This window comes from Gadus macrocephalus, chromosome 2 (genome assembly GCF_031168955.1).
Source record: "Gadus macrocephalus chromosome 2, ASM3116895v1".
Lineage (NCBI taxonomy): Eukaryota > Metazoa > Chordata > Actinopteri > Gadiformes > Gadidae > Gadus > Gadus macrocephalus.
In genome coordinates this window covers 22,596,072-22,617,186 of record NC_082383.1, presented here as the reverse complement: position 1 = coordinate 22,617,186, position 21,115 = coordinate 22,596,072, and the positions used below count along the sequence as shown (strand labels likewise).

At 44.8% G+C, this 21,115-nt stretch overlaps 2 protein-coding genes across 2 annotated transcripts; one reads left to right on the top strand and one right to left on the bottom strand.

The window, feature by feature from the left end:
• Positions 1-64: 64 nt before the first annotated feature.
• On the top strand, positions 65-5,410 carry lin7b (lin-7 homolog B (C. elegans)). The gene is made up of 6 exons (XM_060074039.1): positions 65-431; positions 1,286-1,404; positions 2,810-2,881; positions 3,062-3,271; positions 3,915-4,078; positions 4,667-5,410. Exons 1-6 carry the CDS (start codon positions 356-358, stop codon positions 4,686-4,688), a joined length of 663 nt encoding a protein of 220 aa, XP_059930022.1. The 5' UTR covers positions 65-355; the 3' UTR covers positions 4,689-5,410.
• Positions 5,411-5,783: 373 nt separating this feature from the next.
• emp2 (epithelial membrane protein 2) lies at positions 5,784-19,868 on the bottom strand. Its single transcript, XM_060074151.1, has 5 exons — positions 19,672-19,868; positions 12,420-12,676; positions 11,860-11,968; positions 11,575-11,715; positions 5,784-9,412 (listed from the first exon to the last, which is right to left on the bottom strand). Exons 2-5 carry the CDS (start codon positions 12,495-12,497, stop codon positions 9,243-9,245), a joined length of 498 nt encoding a protein of 165 aa, XP_059930134.1. The 5' UTR covers positions 12,498-12,676; positions 19,672-19,868; the 3' UTR covers positions 5,784-9,242.
• Between the last annotated feature and the right edge of the window lie 1,247 nt (positions 19,869-21,115).

Below are 21,115 nucleotides of genomic sequence, written 5' to 3'. Positions count from 1 at the left end.
TCGACTCTTTGGTTTTGTGTTGCATCATTTTGTTAAGCCTGAAGCATAAGACTGGCACGTACAATGTGAGTTGTCGGGCTAATTAAAATCACGCTTTACCAATCGGTTGCGTAAACATTGCCTGGGCTATTCCAGACCACCTTTCGTGTATGATCTGCTACAGGAAAGACCTCAAACGCACTGTAACCTGGACTTATGCCCATTGGATTTCTTGAGAGGTTTCATACTGGCTTTCACCGTTTCACCGTAGCCACTGTGTTTAAGTCCTACCCCGGATTTACTAATCGCATCTAGTGGTCTTGGATCGTCCACCCGCCTCCTGCTTCACCGCAGCGCCCGAACAGAGGAGCTCAACATGATGTCATCCTATTATCACTCTGGGAAGGAAACTGACATGGCTACGATGTCAGAGCCGCTTTGCTTAGAAAGAGGTAACTGTATATATGATTGTATCGTGAGAATGTTAATATTACAGCAAGGCTCCGATCTGTGCGTCTTGGAGCAACGCGACATTACGCAGCAGTGCAGGGCGACGTCTTCTGTGGTTAGCCTTGCATAGGCAGCGCTGACTATTTACATTTCTTACTATTAACCAATGTTTTGGCCTTGCATTAGTATTAACAGACGACACAGCTTGCTGCTGGTGTGTGTGTATGCTATGAACAGTGAGCTCCACGTCTCTGGATGCCCGGTTCAAATCCCTTCCGATCCTTTGACATGCTATACTAGTTAGCTTCTGACAGCGATCTCCTGGCTTTGTTATACATTCATCTCTTGTACGCTGCACTGTTCCTCACTTGAATATGCTTTGAGCTATGAAATCACATTCCCTAGTCGTTTTCATTCATGGAAACAAGATTGTGTTATATATCCGAACCTGTGCGACGTAACGTTAGATCTTAACGTGAGCAAGTTTAACATTACGACAGGAAGCCTGTCCGATTGAATCTAGGTTAAACTCTGTTTATCGCATGCCAGTCAAATAAATCGTTTTATATAATTCCTGAATCGATTCTATGCCTCAGGTTTAGGAACGGAAGTGGGACTTTGTTTTGCACCTTTCACTGTTCGTATGTCCGGCATGTGTTCAAAACGTTTCATAATAAATCCAGAATTGTTGTCTTTAGGTTGGCACACCATCTCTAACTCTCGATGGATTCCATTATATCGAACTTTTATTTTGTCACAATGAAAACATCCAAATCTGGACTTTTGAGGGACCGTTTCTTTGAGTGATCGTTGTCCTCCCAAATCAACTTTCTGTGTTCTCTGCTCGTCATGTCAGACGTGTGCCGGGTGATCGAGCTCCTGGACCGGCTGCAGCGCAGCGGGGAACTACCCCCTCCCAAGCTACAGGCCCTGCAGAGAGTCCTGCAGAGCAAGTTCTGTGCCGCCATCAGAGAGGTGAGGATCCCAACAAATCTACCCCAAGGGCCCCTAGAAGGTTGGATGGTGCAGGAGGAATTGCTCATGACATTGGTGATATAAATATTGCGTGAAAATCGGGTTCGAACTTCACAACAGGGTGTTTATTTAGCCAATGGTTTCCGTAAAGAGTGGTATGCGAAATCTGGTTTTGCCAGAGTATGGAGAATATTCAATACATTGAATTGTTACTATATCTATGTATATACCATTTAAACGAGTAAAGAATATGAACCATTAAGAGTTACCACCATTCACTAAGGTTTTATGAAACCAAATGAAACCAAACAAACTGCCCTTTTCCAACAGTTGACAGAAAATGCGTCATACCATCTGAGGACTTTGTCCGGAGTTTTTGGAAATTACACAAAATATCCTGTATCGAAAAAATGTTTCTAAATGTACTACAGATGTAATAAAAAAATAATAGGCATTAATGCAGTATAATGTTTCAACCTCTTACAGTGGAGCTACTCTTCTCTGAGCCTCTCTATGCGTAGGTACGTCACCAGGTACTAGTTCATACCACCGTCTTCACTGGTGCTGCACCTATGACGGCCTCCTGCCCTTCTTCCTGAACACATGATTGCATTTGCAGATACCAAGGAAATGGATAAGAGCCTTTTCCTTGGGTCATTTAAAATGGCGTTTTCACTGTCATGCATATAAATTGTCAATCGTCTCTAAATCTTAATCCGGAAGCCCACACACTGGACCTAACCCCTGCTCTTGAACAGGCCACAACTCCCCCACCACCCCTGATGCACTGTCGTTGACATATCTGTGTCTGCATCGCAGTTGTTAACCAAGTAGTATTACCACCTGCACCCATCAACGTGTGGACTAACCTGATCACTAACCTAATCTTTGATGTCTGTAGTCATATACATCCTATAAACCTGGTTTATCGTATTTTTATTTTGAGGTAAGAGGGAGTCTGCCCACTAAAAGGACGTTAATTAGTAGTATAATAGCGTTATATTCTGAGTTTCTTTGCTTATTTATTATCATCGGACAAACCTGAACATTTATTATTATTATTATTATTTAAGGCTTGAGATTTAGGGAATGAGATTCAGTGCTTGGTCAAGAGTCAAATCTGTTCATAAATAGTGTAACCACAAAAATACACCCACTACGTATTCATTCATTTTAAAGCATGCCACTTCGATGAGCGTTGTGTAACTCATTTGATTCAAAACTCAAACACACGAGACCGGCCTTTCTAACCTGCTTGTCCATGTTTGCATGCCTCAAGTGAACTCACAGACCAATTCCAAGTGTCTAACCACTCTCCTTCCCTCCTCCAGACCTAATGCCTCAAAGTCCTTTTGACGCATCGACTGACCAATAAAGTCTTGATATGTATCCTCTTCTACTGCAGGTCTACGAGCAGCTCTATGACACCCTAGACATAGCAGGGGGGCCCGAGGTGCGGGCACAGGCTACTGCAAAGGTATTTATAACAGACTAAAGGCTTAAAACAATCTTTTTATTTCATTTATTTGTTTGACTGGGTCAGGCTGCAAGCAGATGCTACTCTGCAAACTTGAAAATCTGGCCCAATCTGGCAACACTGAAAGTCACTGTCGATGTCATCACAGGGTATTTTCTTATCGCCCCCCCCCCCCCTCAGGCCACAGTCGCGGCCTTCGCAGCCAGCGAGGGTCACGCCCACCCCAGGGTGGTGGAGCTCCCCAAGACAGAGGAGGGCCTGGGCTTCAACATCATGGGGGGCAAGGAGCAGAACTCCCCCATCTACATCTCCAGGGTCATCCCGGGGGGGGTGGCCGATCGCCAGGGGGGGCTGAAGAGGGGCGACCAGCTGCTCTCGGTCAACGGAGTGGTAAAACACGCGTCCTCTTTCCTTTTACTCAGGACAATACTCTCGGTTAAATTCGATCTATTTTGGACGATGGGATGAGAGTTAGAAACATGTTGGATTTGTTTTTGTGAAATGCCTGTAAATAAGTGAAAGCTAATGGCGTGCATTAAAGTGGCGCAAACAAGAGTACAATCTTGTTTTTTTATTTTACAGACAAACTAGATGAGAATAGGAAGCTCTGTAGAATTCATACTCTGTACATTTATCTACATTACATTTTTGTTATTAAGCAGAGGGTTTTATCCAAAGCGACTTACAATTACTACATTTTGTCGATAGTAAGTGAACCAACTGCCAATTCCTGTCTTTGCGAGAGAGCACTTCTATCCAAACAAGTGCTATTAGTAGTCACAATACTAAACGCTGTATCGGTATAGCCATACGGGGTTAGTAGCAAACGGCTGTTAAAATAAAAAATGACGCTCTGTATCGGCCGGAACTTAAGTTCAGTTATCGGAACCGGCGTCGGGAAGGACAATAAGGTATCGTAACATCTCTGGAGCTAACCCAGGGGCGCGGGCGGTCGGCCCGTCTCGGCGTCTCCGTCTGCGTCGCTGTGCGGGGCCGGAGGTCACTGTCTCCCGTGTGCGCCGGTCGTCCTCAGAGCGTGGAGGGCGAGCACCACGAGAAGGCGGTGGAGCTGCTGAAGGCGGCCCAGGGCTCGGTGAAGCTGGTGGTGCGCTACACGCCCAAGGTGCTGGAGGAGATGGAGGCGCGCTTCGAGAAGATGCGCAGCGCCCGCCGACGCCAGCAGCACACCAGCTACTCGTGAGGCTCCTGATTCTGTTTCGTTCGCGCCGCCCTTCGGAAGGCGTGTGCTTGTGCGTGTGCGTCTGTGTGTGTGTGTGTGTGTGTGTGTGTGTGTGCGTGCGTGCGTGTGCATAGCATGTATGGCTCTATATTAAGGTTAAGTCATTTCTCATCCGTTTTTTTGTGTGTGTGTGCGTGTGCGTGCGTGCGTGTGCATAGCATGTATGGCTCTATATTTAGGTTAAGTCATTTCTCATCCGTTTTTTCTTTTGAAATCTATTAAAAGAAACACATATTTTCCAAACGTGAGCACTTTTATAGGTTTGTATGTATTTATTATTTTTCTATTGATGAATTTTCTTTATTTAATCAGTGTTTTTGGTTTTAATTGCGTCTGCAATCGTCTGCATGTTTTTTTTTTTATGTATTCAGTTGACTGTTATGTACTGGAATATATATTTGAAATGTTTAAAATGTTTTATCTTGTGTGTCTGTATGCAAACAGCCATAGCACGTTGCATCAGATCAAACATGCCGGTACATGAAGGAAACACCACAGATGTTTCAACCCAGGGCACTTCTGCCGTTTGTTCCTTTCCTAAACAGATCGTTGGAGTCTCGAGGTTAACCACGCCCTCCGTTGGCCCCCCCTCCCAACCCGCTCATCTCTCCCATGGGTGTCTAGACTTTAGCAAGGACGGAGATAGAAAAAATACAAACAACTACCAAAGTAGCCAACCAAGACGTGTTAACTATTTCCATTGATGAATACGTGTGTAGGTGTTGTGTGCGTTAGTCCCTCCCTCCTCACCTCTTACCTAGATCCTTTATGGAGCTCATTTTGTTGTTCAACTGAGATTTTCTTCCTTCCACTAGAATGCCTATATCCTATTGGAGGGAAGGGATTTATTCCTATACGTGTGCGTGTATCTGTGTGTTTGTGTGTTTTGGCGTGTCTGCAAACATTTGTGTGTGTGCCTGCGTGTGTCTTTGTGCGTGTGCATGTGCACACATGCACGTGTGTGTGTGTGTGCGCGTGTGTGTGTGTGGCTGTGTCCCATAGGGGGTGGTGTCCTGATGTGACGTGGTGATGTGATGCTGTCGGGGGGGATGGGTTGAAGGACAGCAGCAGCAGCAGCCCTCGTTGTGACCTTAATATAGTTTGTTTGGGGAGCCACGACCTTTTTAGATGAACCCACTTCACACAGGGCGAACCAGGAGCTGGATGGAGTGATATACACAGTATATATGCTATTTGTACTAAGTATTAGGTATTTGAAATGTCTTATTTATTTATTATTTTATTTATTGTTGTTATTTATTCATGGAATAAAATATATGAAGATTGAACTTTAGTGAAGGCCTTTGCTTTATATTATCTATTTTTTTTTTTTTTTAAATCAAAGTACATTCAATGAGCTACATTGAGATTTATGTATGAATTAAATAATTGTGAACAATTATGCAAACGACTTTAAACCTATGGGGAGATAAATATTCATAATTTAAATACATTGATCAACATAAATACACTGTTCTGTTCAACAGTGAGTAGAATGGATTGTTTTGTTTTTGGCTACCTATTACATTGGCTACCTATTATTGCAGGTGTTGGACTGTGAACTAGTCGATGTCATGTATTCAGGTGACACAAGTTCACCAATTAAAAATAGTGCATCAGTCTAAATGTGTAGCTCAATAGACACTATCACAAACAATTGAATCATTAATAAACCATTCTTTATTGGGTTTGTCAACACTGTAGGAACGGTTTGATAAGTATTCTTGAAGAGACGTTCGCGTTGGAGCAGTGTTTCAGCACCACGGATAGCACAGTTGTGTAAAATAGAGAAGCGGCCACTAGATGGACATTGGGAAAACGACGAGATTATTATCGGAGTCCGCTTTGGACAGATCATTTATTGCCCACCTGAACTAAACCATCTGAATTGTCATTTTCTTTGGTCGACATGTTTCAAGTCATCGTTTGGACATCATTTTGTATCCTGAGCGTGTTCAAATTTTGCTCACATTAAAACGAGACATATATTAAGGAAATAGATGTGTAGAGGCAATTGTATTCAATGCACGGACAAATGTTATACAATAAAGGAGAAACTTTCGATCTAGTCTCGAAGACGAAAATAAGTCAGGCCTATTAAAAAATAACAAAATGTTTGTCACAAAAATAACCGTTGTGCCTCCCCCTACCGGCGTCCGATGAACAATCTAGATTTAGCTCCAAGCTCAACAACAGCAGCTAGCGTTATTATAGCAGAGGGACCATCAGTGTTGTCAATCCAGTGATATCAATTTTATTCAATATAGTGAAATAATCAAATGATCACACAGGGTTATATATCCAGTTTGTTTTGCAAAATAAATGTATTGAGCTCAACAAGAGTTGTGTGTAGCTCGTTTAGTAGGCCCCTACTTAATTAGGGAAAACTGAAAACATTTACACAACAGATATGTTTAATGTTGCAGGCTATAGCACGGACATTCTTGTCCTCTTATCAAAACCATTCCACTGTTTTAGCCTTTGAAGATATGCTTTCAATTTAAAATACATATATTGATTTTAGACAGCCAAACAATACTTTAGTTCAATGAAAACATTACAAGAAGGACGTGTACACGTGTGCGACGTCTTAAGTAAATGTCCAATGTTTGATCCCCCTCAGAAGAACTATTGAAAGAATTGAAAACATACAGGTACAAATATGATATGTAGGCCAAACACACGCATACAAACCACCAAACTCACAGAACAGTGTTTCTCTCTGGTCGAGTTTTGCATTGTACAGTCACAGATTGTATTCACGGTAAAACATGGAAACAAGTTTCTTGGTTGAAGCAAACCGAACGTGTTGTAATTAATACTTCAATGACCAAGACAAATATTTAAAAGGCACAGCGCTAAACACAAAACAAAATCAAATCAAATCACTAAATAAATTGACCTAAGACATTTTCAACACTACAGATGGAAAATATGTTCCCCTTGTATTCTATGAGTCCCACCTGCTCCAATTCTTTCACCATAAGCAAAACATATTTCATTAATAGTGAAAAAAAAGGTTAAATAGAATCACTTTGATGTTAATGCTGCTGCTTTGCTGTAACAAAGGAATTTCCCCTCCGGGGGATTAATAAAGTTGTATCTATCTATCTATCTATCTATCTATCTATCTATCTATCTATCTATCTATCTATCTATCTATCTATCTATCTATCTATCTATCTATCTATCTATCTATCTATCTATCTATCTATCTATCTATCTATCTATCTATCTATCTATCTATCTATCTATCTATCTATCTATCTATCCGTACATCTGTATATTATAATCTTGGGCCAAAATGCTGAAACACACACACAAGCACAACACCTAGGCGCTCCAGTATGTTGCTTACATCATTCCAGTACTGATGTTAAATTGGCCTAATTTGTTAATCCAAAAAAAATCCTAAAAATATTGTGAAAAATTATCTTAATACATTAGGATTCCTCATAAAGCATTTTGATGATTAATGGGAAGAACAGGGTGATCCAGTCTAGATCTCAAGTTAATACCAGGCTGAATATTACCTGCCATTGATGGGCCTATGCCTACATCAGGCTAGGCTCTAATGAATGCCCTTGGTCTGTCCAGGGAAGCCACAGGTAGAAGGTGGTGTTTTGGAGCTTCACTTTAGCATTGGAGAATGACGGGTAAGAAAATAGCAAAGCAAAAGAAAATGGAAAAAACATTTGATCTAACATGTTTCGCTGGACTTCAAACCGACAATCTGAATATTTAATTGCTTTTATGCTCTAGTGGTTTGAAACAAATAAATAGCTATCCCATTTTCATATCTTTTCATAATATAAAAGTGTGCAGTGTGTTTTTTTCCTATGCACACCTCAAAAAGAAAACGTAAAAAGTCCCATCCCTTCCCATCATTAGAACACAAGAGTCAGTTACATAACAAAAATATAGAAATATAATAAGATAATCCTACATCGGTCTTCATACCAAACCTCTATTATACCTCTATTGTGTGTATGTACACAGGTGTGCATACACATTCTTATGGAGTTAGAATCATGCCAAAACCCTGCACACACGCAAAACGTGTTTTGCTCACGCATAACGATTCACACGCACACAAAACGTGTTTTACTCACGCACAATGATTCACACACACGCTCAGTGTGGTTTGCAAATTCAAAACATCATTCACAAACTAATGCATTTTGCTTCAGAAACAAATGCAGAATGTTTTACACAAAGTACAAAAAAAAATCCTTCAAGTACACAAAACAATTCTACAAGTACGGAACACGAAAGCTGCGCGTGGATCGGAATGCATTCCGATGAATCATTATGCGTGAGCAAAACACGTTTTGCGTGTGTGTGGGGTTTTGGCATGATTCTAACTCCATACATTCTTCCTATTCATATTATGCAAAGCAGTTGTAGTACTAACTTCTATTATACACACAAAGCAAATATGTACAGATCGATTTCCTTGAACACTAGCTTTAGCACGTTAATAAGTCCTTGCCTGTTTGTGTGAGACGTCTGCATCTCAAAATATTCCAAAATAATTCATAGGCTTTGATTGGTTTGGTTTAGTAATGGGAATGCGATAAGTGTGACCTCAGTGTTGTAGCAGTGCACGCTATAGTGATGCTATATTGCAGTGAGATGCATGGTGAGTGGAATTGAGGGGAGTTCAATGCATGTGGACGTAGTGTTTCTCTATATCTGCACTCTGTGTCTGCATGTGCGTAAGTGTTTGTGTGTTTGATGCACGATGCAGAACATCCTGATGAGTAACTTGACACACAACAGCAGCCTAACTTTTGCCCATTGAGTTAAATATCTATATATATATATATGTATGTATATATATATATATATATAAAAGCTAGAGGGAGCCTACCATACCATACCTTCTATTTAGATAGAGTAGAGCATGCCAGCCAAAGCCATTGTTTCACCAACAAGCCGACACTGGATTAACCCTACTAAGACCCCTTCCTGCATGACAACCTCAGACGACACCAGAGACCGGCTGCACACCCCCCCTTTGAGAGTTGGCGTGGTCCAAAAGCAGCAGCCTGAGCTCCCCTCTGACCTTCAGCGATGGTGGTACAGCTCTCTGGCGCTCTGTCGGGGCAGGGCCGGTCTTTATTTGCGCTTGCGGAGGACCAGGTACATGATGCCGCTCAGCAGGGTCATGGGGAAGCTGGCCCAGGCCAGGTAGAAGGAGGAGCTGTAGGTGCCTGCCCGCAGCTTCGGCTCGTGGAAGCTGTCCTTCTGCGCCGTGTACACAGAGGCCGCCACCATCACGCAGACAGCTGCCGCACAGAGGAGGAGGAGGAGGAGGGGGAGGAGGAGGGGGAGGAGGGGGAGGAGGAGGAGGAGGAGGAGGAGGAGGAGGAGGAGGACGAGGACGAGGACGAGGAGAGAAGGAGGAGGAGGAGAGAAGGAGGAGGAGGAGGAGGAGGAGGGGGAGAGGAGGAGGAGGAGGAGAGAAGGAGGAGGAGGAGGGGAGGAGGAGGACGAGGAGGAGGAGGAGGAGGAGGAGGAGGAGGAGGAGGAAGAGGAGGAGGAGGAGGGGGAGAGGAGGAGGAGGAAGTGGAGGAGGAGGAGGAGGATGAAGTGGAGGAGGAGGAGGAGGAGGGGGAGGGGGAGGAGGAGGAGGAGGGTGAGGAGGAGGAGAGGAGGAGGAGGAGGAGGAGAGAAGGAGGAGGAGGAGGAGGGGGAGAGGAGGAGGAGGAGGAGAGAAGGAGGAGGAGGAGGAGGAGGAGGAGGGGAGGAGGAGGAGGAGGAGGAGGAGGAGGAGGAGGAGGAGGAGAGAGGAGAGGAGGAGGAGGAGGAGGAGGGGAAGAGGAGCAGGAGGAGGAGGAGAGGAGAGGAGGAGGAGGATGAGTAGGGGTCACATCAATGGATAGCCTTTATAAAGCGCTTTGATCCAAAGCGCGTTACGATCTTGTTTGTACAGAAGTGGTTCCCGTTCTCTGGGGGGATGTCTGCTCTGTTCTGTCCGTGCCTTCATCGGATGTGATGCTGAGATCTTTTGCTTATATCTGAACAACGAGGGCCGCTTCAGCCTCTGTCCAATACCTTCTCCTGTGGCGCCTACTTTTCCCATCTGGGATTAATAAAATGCCATCTTATCATATCTTTACAGAAAGTAACCAAAGTAGCAAGCATAATTGTGTCCCGATCCTACTGTTGGGTAAGGTTAAGCTGGTTGGTAACTGGTGGTCATGGTAACGGTGGGAGTGGCTCCCTTGATTGGTTGATTGGGGTCACCTGGGGGATCCAAGAGGGTGGATATACACAGCATGGTGGCCAGTGGTTACAGCCCCGGCAGGATAAGACTTTGTAAAGCCATTCACCCAGAGGCCAGGACACACCAGAGCTAAGGAGTCCCACGGGGGAACGTGACCGCCCCTTCACCGTCTTTGTTTGTCAAGTGTTTGTCTAAACATGTAAACCATAACTGAACGAGACAGCTACCGTTCACCCCAACGCTTGGGCTATCTCCATAGCAAGAGAGAGAAGGACCAGCGCTCACCAGGAACCCAGGTGAGTCCCTACACACGTGCCCCGGAAGACGACGCTGAAGTTGGCATCCGATTTGCAGCATCCGATTCGGCAGCTGGTCCACTTTAAATCGGTCCTGATTGAAAACCACTACACCTAGACTCTTCAAATCTGGACTAAATTTTCACAGTGAGGCTATACATTATATAAAACATAGTTACAGATTTGTGAAACCTTTTTTCTATTTGTGAAAATGCAATACAGGCTCATTGTAATGCTTTTTAGGGGTCCAGACTGCATTAGAACCGGTCCTGATTGAAAACCACTACACCTAGACTCTTCAAATCTGGACTAAATTATCACAGTGAGGCTATACATTATGTAAAACATAGTTTCAGATTTGTGAAACCTTTACCCTATTTGTGAAAATGCAATACAGGCTCATTTAGGGGTCCAGACCGCATTGCATTTTCACAAATAGGGTAAAGGTTTCAAAAATCTGAAACTATATTTTACATAATGTATAGCCTCACTGTGATAATGTAGTCCAGATTTGAAGAGTCTAGGTGTAGTGGTTTTCAATCGGGACCGATTTGAAGATTCTAAGTGGTTTTCAAGCCGAATCGGATGCTGCGAATCGGATGCCAACTTCAGCGTCGTCCCCGGAAGCTAGTTGCCTACCAGCTGTGGTTATACCACGTATGTGTCTCGACTCCTGCCTAGACAGAGAGCCGGTTTCCCCTAGACACCAGTGGGGTCGTGACAATTGCATCCCGTAAATGCAGAATACATTTTCATGAAACATTTGGTACTGTTGACTTCAACCTATTGTAGTACAGTATACAAAATAGAAATATACTTAAAGATACTATTGGCTGTTGTCTAACACTATACACAGCGGTCATGTTTAACTCAAACACAGCGCCCAATGCAGGGTGTTTGAGCCGCGCGGTGGGCGTCGACTTACAGGCCAGCAGCTGAATGATGGCGGTGAAGACGAAGCGCTCGCCCTGCCTCAGCCTGAAGAGCTGCAGGATGAAGACGAAGAAGGCCATGCAGCACAGGATGGTGGACAGGATCATGGTGGCCTGCACCGTCTGCAGGTAGGCTGGGGGGGGCAGAGCATGGGCCGTGAGGGGCGGGGCTACAGCGTTAAAGGGGCGGTGCTACACACACACGCACGCACGCACGCACGCACGCACGCGCGCACGCGCGCGCGCGCGCGCGCACCCCCCCCCCATCAGATGGTTACCTGCGTCTGCAGTGTGGCTCTTGGCCACGGAGTAGCACGTCTCATTGCAGGTGAACCACAGGTCTGAGTAGTACACGTTTTCAGTGGAGGTAGAGACCACCCACCATGACTGGAGAAGCACACACACACACACACACACACACATAGAGAAAGAGACACACACACACACACAGAGAGAAAGAGACACACACACACACATATAGAGAAAGAGACACACACACACACACATATAGAGAAAGAGACAAATCGGTCAGTCTTAGCTATCTAGTGAAATTGTAACTATTGCTATGTTTGTAGCTGTTTAGCGGCTGGGTTCTGGCAGGTAAAACACATGTTCCTTCTTCATTAACGTATCGTGAAACTTGACTCAAACAAACCAATTCATTAAGTTTGAAACATGTTTCCATGGCCCGATGAGCTACGGCATTCAGGTCGAACCTTCAGGGGGCAGCATACTGAAACTCGCATCAACTCCCGAATAGGAGCCAATGACGCACACAAGACACTCCATTTCCCAGGATCCTCTCCGTCTCATCCAGGGTCTCTTGAGTCGCACTCACGTTGTATATGGTGGCGGCAAACAGCAGCGCAGCTGAGGCCAGATGGAACACGATGATCAGGGCTAGGACGATCAACATGGCTTCTCGGTTCTCGCTCTAGCCGGACGACTGTTTCTTGACTGCTTGACGTCTGGATTGTCTTCCCCGGGGACTAGCTCCTCCTGGATCGAGAGGAGAGCTGGCTGTTTTATGAAGCAATCGCCTCGTTGGTGGTCGTGCAGGCGGACAACAAGGCTTGTTCCTGTGACTGTGGAGGTCTGTGGAGAGAGGAGCATGTTTTAACACACACGTACAGGTGTAAACGTGCTAGACGGTACTTAATACTGGACAGTGGCAGTCAAGGGTGTGGGAGTTTCTACTCATTTGTGCCTTTATCACGTTTGCTGCTTAATGATCTGCATCCAAAATGGAGTCAATACACTGTTTGCCATCTGTGTGTGGGGGTTTGTAATGTGATGTTTGTCCCCTGACCCCTAGATGGGGTTAGAGTAGTAAGTAGGGGGACAGAGATGTTTTAAAGGCATGGCCTGTTTAGTCTGAAGCCGGCCAGCTGTCCCGTCTGCAACCAATTAGCCAAATATTCCCAAACAAAACATTGAAAATGGCAGTATAATGACATAGGCCCCCTAAATATTTATATTCTCAAAGTTTTGACTCCAATTAATGTCACATTTAAGCTACACTGTATGTTATGTGTTCATGTTGAAGTTTATGTGTGTGTGTGTGTGTGTTTTTCTGCGTGTGTGTGTGTGTGTGTGCTTCCCGCAAGCGATACAATATTTACTATATAAGCCTTTGTCTAGACTAGGACTCGATGAAAGATCTGAAGAGGTCTTTATTTAGCTCTTAGAAAAGCAAACCAACATAAATGGTATGGTTGTTACACTTCAGAGTCTTTGGCATAGAGTAAACAGTCCTTTGGTGCATGTGAATCAAAATGGCCGCATGCGCCTATATCAACCTGACAATAATTATAGAGAATACAATACATAACGCTTGAATGGAAATAGGACGATTGATTTTGTATCATCTGCTGTGATATCAGAAGATCTCAGTCGCAGTGAAAGTATCATCGAACAGCATCACGGTGTTTCACAAAGTTGTTTACCGTGACACAGGCCAAACAAAATTCCTGAAATATACTTGAAATAGGCATTGTGTGTCACTCCTATTGACTCATGTGATGTGCATATTTTGCTCAACATCTGGTTGTCTCTTGCTCAACACTCTGGGATGGGTCATTGCGTGTTACACAGAGCCCAACATCAATACAGACTACTGTGTTCAGATTGCTTGGAGGATTTTGATGGTGATGAAGAGTTAAGGTAACGTCACCTTGCAGCACTTTAACTGTCATGACTAACTAGCATTAGCATGCGGCATCTCCACAGGAACAAAAAGGACTCCGTTCAACCCTTGTTTGATTAAATCAGTTCACCTACTAATGAGAGGGAGTGTGGCACATTATTTTGTGTTTATTAAAAAAGAAACTTGGCTTTTTTCCAACAGATGAGAACAGCTTACTGCCTCATACGCGAGTCTGCTTCTGACTGGCCTCCGGCAACATCAACTCTGTTCCCCCAAAAGATTTGGACCAAATTCAGACCATTGACCCGACAGAGTTGAGGTTGCATTCTTACACAACACAGAAACCTCTTATAACAGATATAACCGTTTCCAGATCATTCCATGAGTCTACATCCGCACGCTGTGTGTTGTCTAATGAGGCTTAGACACATGGGAAAATTCTGAATGAATGAATAAACATTCAGATAGAAATGATTTGAGTTTGCGTGGTGCGTTTGACCTGGGCACTATCAACACACATACCGCCCGCTCCAACCGCCTGAAAGCTCCTGGGGACGCTGAGTAGGCAATAGCAGTTGAGAGGTTCACAGCCAACATGCCTGCTATCAGCCACACAGCCACAAACGCAGGCGCACACACACACACAGTCACACACGCGCACACGCACACACACACACACACAAACACACACACCCATGCAGACATGCACACACATGCGTGCACACACACACACACACACACACACACACACACACACACACACATACACAAAAACACATGCAAACACACACACACACACACACACACACACACAGAACCAGACAGCAGGAATTAGGCCTCTGCGCCAAACGGGAGTCCCAGTAAAAACATAAAAACAACTTTGCCCTTCAGACAGGAAGCTGTGTGCTCAACAGTCTTTGTGAAGTATGTGCATCCCTGGAGCATGTGTGTTTTTTTTTGTGTGTGTGTTTGAGTGTGTGTGTGTGTGTGTGTGTGTCTGTTTGTGTGTGATTCTGTGTGTGTGAGTGTGTGTGTGCATGTGTGTGTGTGTGTGTATGTGTTTGTCTGTGTGTGTGTGTGTGTGTGTGTGTGTGAGTGTGTGTGTGTCTGTGTTTGTGTGCGTGTGTGTCTGTGTGTGAGTGTGTGAGTGTGTGTGTGTGTGTGTGTGTGCGTGTGTGTGTCTGTGTTTGTGTGCGTGTGTGCGTGTTGGAATGGCTGGATCTGCAACGGTCTGGGCATATTGAAAAAGCACATAAAAAGCAAATAATACTAACACTTCTAAACTACACTTTATAAAAAGTCCACGTTGATTCATTACCACGCAGCGCTCATGAGTGAATGGACGGATGTGACGACTGATTCACTGTGACAGCGTCCCGCCGGATAGCCAGGTGTTTAACGTGTGAGGAGCCCTCCTGTAACCCTGCAGAGCCGTGGACCACGCTGTCCGAGTGGCCGGGACACCGACCGCCAAGTCTCAGTCATCTCTGAGGTCGACTTTGATCACTATGAACTCCACCATGGAGCACACCGCTGTCACCCGAAGGGATTCTGTTGGGTGCAACTAGCCCAAAAACATTTAGAGGTGTACTAAGAATGTGGTTAAGATAGTACGGAGGCGGTTGTATGCTAAGGAAAGCAATTTGGACCATTGCCTTATTTCCTATGTTATATTCTCCGTTTTTTTTATATAAACTATGACATGGTTTGTAGCATTTTGAAAAGTGTAGGGCCGACCATAGTGAGAGTGTGGGCCACGAGGCTTCACAACTAGACCTAGAGGTCTGCTTCGGAACTGCAGTCTGTCCCCAAAAGCAATTTTTCATTTAGACGGTCTACAGAAGAAAAGAGAGAACTCACCACACACACAAACCAGTATTCACAGGCTATGACCACAAACAAATTCACACCACTACAAACGTCTGCCAGAACAATTGTTCACGATGAGGGGGAGCGAGACAGAGGGAAATGTCTGAAAAAAAGGTGCATACTGTGTGTGTTTGTGTTTGTGTGTGTGCGAGGGCGACAGACAGATGAATAATGATGAGTGGGAGAAACACTCATAGTGGCGCCGAATCACAGCTCCAAATACACAAGTATATCCATTTGGCAGCAAATATCGAACAAACAAGGGGTTGTAGTTCGGTAGTTGGAATGACATGGGAAGGCTTGTTATGGCAGATCGACTGTCCGAACCGATGGTCATTTGGCATCGTGGGCTATCTAGCCTCCACATTTTGGCACAGCAATCGTTCGCGTGTCAGACAGACAGACAACAGGCATGCCTCTTCTCCACTCAGCCTTATGATGGAGGAGAGGGGGGGTGGCTGGCTAACTGTGCAAATTAAGTGTGTGTGTGTGTGTGTGTGTGTGTGTGTGTGTGTGTGTGTGTGTGTGTGTGTGTGTGTGTGTGTGTGTGTGTGTGTGTGTGTGTTTGTGTGTGTGAAAAAATGCTGACTTAATGTCTATTTTTTTCTCTTTTCATAAAACACAAAGCCACAGAGTCTCTGGGCCTCTTAGCCTCATTCTACTCCCATATCTTTCTATCTCACTCTATCTCTTTCTCTCTTTCACTCTCTTTCTCTCTCTCTCTTTTTTTTTTTTCTCTATCTCTAATTCTCTCTCTCTCTCTCTCTCTCTCTCTCTCTCTCTCTCTCTCTCTCTCTCAAAAAAGTCAGCTTCAGATTGTTCCCCTTTTGTGATTCGCAGGTCACAGGTCATTGTGAGATACATTAACATAGTTTACAGACCGAAACTCAGCCTGTGGGGGAAGCAACAGAAACAGCCACAGGATACAAGCAGCTCAACATGTGCCGCTGTCTCCCTGCAGGGCAGGAGGCTGTTGGGGTCGGTCTATGTAAGGAGCTGTGGACGAGCATAGCAAGGCACCTTTGACATGCATTTACTGCGAGCTAGCTGACATACCAGTCACACGACATCTCCCTGCTCCTAAACACACCTCACACGTACAGAGTGCAGTCTGTTCCGTATCCATCGGACCGTTTGGTTCTTTTGGGACAGTTTGTTAAACATAATGTTAATTACTTATTATTACTTATTACAGACATATACAGAAGAACCACACCAACCAACGGGGCAGTTTCAACTACAGTTTTTATTTGTGTTTGGGGGGCCTGTTTGTGTGCGTGCGAGTCTGTGTATACACAACAATAACGGTCCCCTGTCTTATTTTTACATAAAACACAAATAACAGAGCTTATCCTGGAGCTAGGCCAGTGACCACACAACCGGGAAGCTGTGTGGTCACTGATACACACACACACACGCACACGCACGCACACGCACACGCACACGCACACACACACACACACACACACACACACACACACACACACACACACACACACACTCAAGCAAGCACACTAACATGCACATCCCGGGTTTTGGGTGCTGCGTTGTTACCACAACAACGCAACTATTTCCGTGCTCCCAGTAACTCCACAATAAAAGCGGGAGACACATCTCTGAAAAACCTGATGTCTGGCAATTCCACTTTCCTGAATGAGAGGAAGAATGTTGAGAGAATGATGAAGGACGTGGAATTTAATTTGGTAACTACTTCAGCAGATTTGCAAACCGCAGGGGAGCCACTGGTGATTTAGCCGTTTGTGGCACAAAGCCAGAAACAGAGAGGCAATTTCCTAGATTGGGGACAGAGCGAGGGGTCCCAGAGTTCAGGAGCTTCAATGGGAAGTATCTTCCCGGAGGCCACCAAGAAACCAACCGACAATATGTCATGCTCAGATCTGTTAGTATTATAATTATTAAATATGAAAACCTGCAGTGTTGCGGTTGCTTTTCAATTAATCTTTCTTGTGTGTTAAATCATTTCAATTCGAATGCATCGGATTGAGTAACGGTTTGGTGCACCACTATCTATCAAGAACCATGAGGTGTTCCACGGTTCTTGGTTTTGTAAAACCAGACCTCCACAATCCAAAGTGTTGAAATCAGCGGCCTTCCCGCTCGTCATCTCATTGGTCGTAACGGTTCCGTCTCCGTCCCTACACGTTTATACGAAGGTTACATGAGAGTTCCTGGGGGTGTGGCTTGAAAGGAAGCACCTCCAGGAGGTCCTCAAGCCTGATGGCTCTGTGATGTTCCTCCACCACAATAGCCTTCAACGTGGCTGCACAAAGGCTGTGAGGAGGGTGTTGACGGAGGGGCTGAGACAACAAAGAGGCGGGTGCTGTTTTGTTTGGGGGGAACTTGAAACCTACAATCTGACCATTGGTGTGTGGGGACCGTGGCCACCACGGACGTTGTTTCTCGTCATGGGTTTGGTTCACTGCAGAACCCTGACCCTAACCCTAACCCTAACACTAACCCTAACCACATTCTAAGAAGAGACACAACTTTAAACAAATGTCTTTGTCAATTTAAATACCCTGAGGATAACTAATGAAATAAAATAAAAATGATGATGATCTTAACGAATCATACGTTGATTTCATCCGTAAGACTTTAATTTAGCCCTGGAGACAGAGTGGGGCTGACATTGTGGTTACATGCAGCACAGCAAGACGTCCTCTGTCTCCAGTGTGCATGCACCACATTCTGTCTGTCATCAGCACATGTTTGCATTGGAGCCGTCCAACACTGAGTCCTTGTGGCCTACGTCGGGCCATCTTTTAGCCATGCAGAGGTGTAATGAGGTTATGGACGTTCACATCACACTGCACACATTGTGAAGGAGAAGGAAATGTACATTCTTGGAATACAGAATGACGTGCAATTGTTGTGTGTGTGTGTGTGTGTGTGTGTGTGTGTGTGTGTGTGTGTGTGTGTGTGTGTGTGTGTGTGTGTGTGTGTGTGTGTGTGTGTGTGTGTGTGTGTGTGTTTGTTTGTGTGCACTCTGAGGCTTTTGTAAATTTTCCACTGGTTGTCATGGTAATGTGTGACATAACCATATCAATCATCGTTAATAACTAATACAAATAATCTGTATTATAATAATATGTAAAAGATATTGCATAAAATGGGGCATAAATGTGATGTTTCAATCTAATGCTTATGGCTCAGTCAGCCTACGCTAAGATGGAAAAGTATCAAAAATGTGGCTTCTTCGTGTCATAAATATGTTTGTTTGGGTTTAACAAAGTCTCATTTGCCGAGTGGAATCTATAGCATCAATAACATGATCGGGACTTAAATTCAGACATTAATCTTTTCTCTGCGTCCTTCTGTGTTATGGGTTCCAATTTACAACGCAGGGGGGCGCCATACTAAAAAACATATGCCTCGTAAACCACGTTGGCTGAAGTGCTCGCATAACTTTCCAAAAGCCCGCATGAAGCGTTTCCCAAGCTGTTGGGGCACCATGGGTAGGCCTTTCGTGTGTTTTATTTGTGATAATATCCTAATATCGGTAGGCCTACGTGATAACAACGAAATAATATCTCTCTCTCTCTCTCTCTCTCTCTCTCTCTCTCTCTCTCTCTCTCTCTCTCTCTCTCTCTCTCTCTCTCGCTCTCATTCAGGCACGCTTGCACGCTCGCACACACACGCACGCACACGCACGCGCGCCCCTAACAGCATTGACAGGAAGGTAGAATAGTATAGTAGAATAGTATGGTATAGTAAGTTAATTCAGCCACAAAAATCAAGAAAATGTCGAGCGCGACTTGAAAAGAACGCCCCTCCAGCGACCCATAAAATAAATAAAACAAATATACTTTCACCTTATTTGTTAGGAGACAAGGACAAGAGACGAAAACAACACCTTAGGATAGGTTATGAGGCAAGAACTAAAGACGACAACAACACTCGCTCCACACCGTTAACTGGCTGTAGGCGAGCGCTGGCGACGTGCTGATATGAAAGTTTTGCATGTGAAAGTCCCGCATGCCATGAAGCTTTGCACGAGAAATAAAGTATGCAGTACTAGGTTAGATCATTAAAACAAAGTAGAATAACGACTCACCCGCTCATTGACCAGAGGGAAGACCAAGCAACGCAGTGATGGGGACTTTAGCGGGACTGGGAGAGAGTAGGAGGTCGGCGGCGATTCCAATGACTAGGAAACCAAACGTGACCCAGGGCCAATTGCGATTCTCGTAGTAAAAAAAAAAGTTAGGCGTGTTCACACTGCATCGCTTGTCGGGGACGCGCGCGTCCGGCTCGGTCCGAGCCGGCTCTGGGACCTCTGGGTGTGGTTTAAAATTAAATATTGGGAGGAGACGTGTTTGTGTGAGTGTGTGCGTGTGCGTGTGGACAACGTCGACACATGAGAAGTAGGCCTATATGTTGACCAGAGTCTAAACTCGGACTAGGGGCATAATGGGAGCGTGTAAAAGCAGCGAACCATTATTTAAACTCCAGGACACGAGAGTATATGAATTAAACCCGGCCGCGAATGAAAATGTTAATCCTGAAGAGGAGTAAAGAAGCGTAAAGAAGGAATCGTTGGACTATGAAATTAAAAAATAATCAAGAAAATTATCTTTATTTTTTCAGCGTTCTTCTCTGCTTCCCCCCTGATCACTCTTTGAATTGGACGGCATTTGCAGGTCGGTTTTAGCAATTCCAGTAGGTATTTCATGTGGTATACAAGCTTGCTATGCCAATACGAGGACAAACAGACGGGCAGACAAATATACAGACAGATAGATAAATGAATAGAGATAGGTGAGGGATATTGAGTTGCCAGGGTGAATACACACTGCAAGTCTCACAGAATTGCTTTAGTTCACAAACACATCACACCCTTCACCCTCTCCCCTTTACACACACACACACACACACACACACACACACACACACACACACACACACACACACACACACACACACACACACACACACACACACACACACATACATATATGCACACACACCCACGGAGAATGCATGCACGCACATGCAATGAAGCACAGATGCAAGCACACACACACACACACACACACACACACACACACACACACACACACACACACACACACACACACACACACACACACACACACACACACACACACACAGACTCTCTGTTTGCCACTTAAGGATGAACATTGTGTGGCTGCACGACAGAAGGAATTGATGGAATCTGGCTGGTCGGCTGACCATGCTGCAATGTGAGACTCAATTAAGGGAAGACACATTCATCCATTCATGAATTCATTTATCCATCCATCCACCTCACCCATACATTGGAAAATATATGGGTGATTCCTTTAGTCGGACTTACTCTCCCCAACTAACATCACCACTCACTTTCCATCAGCTTCTCTTTTAAACCCATCTCTAGTTTGGATTGGTTTTGTCGCGGTCGTTTAGGGGGACACACCGAGGGTCAGACCGCCGTTGCGTGGTTGGCCAAGGAAATCTCTTCCTCTTTTGGACCAAATCTTCAGATAGTGTCGGAAGTT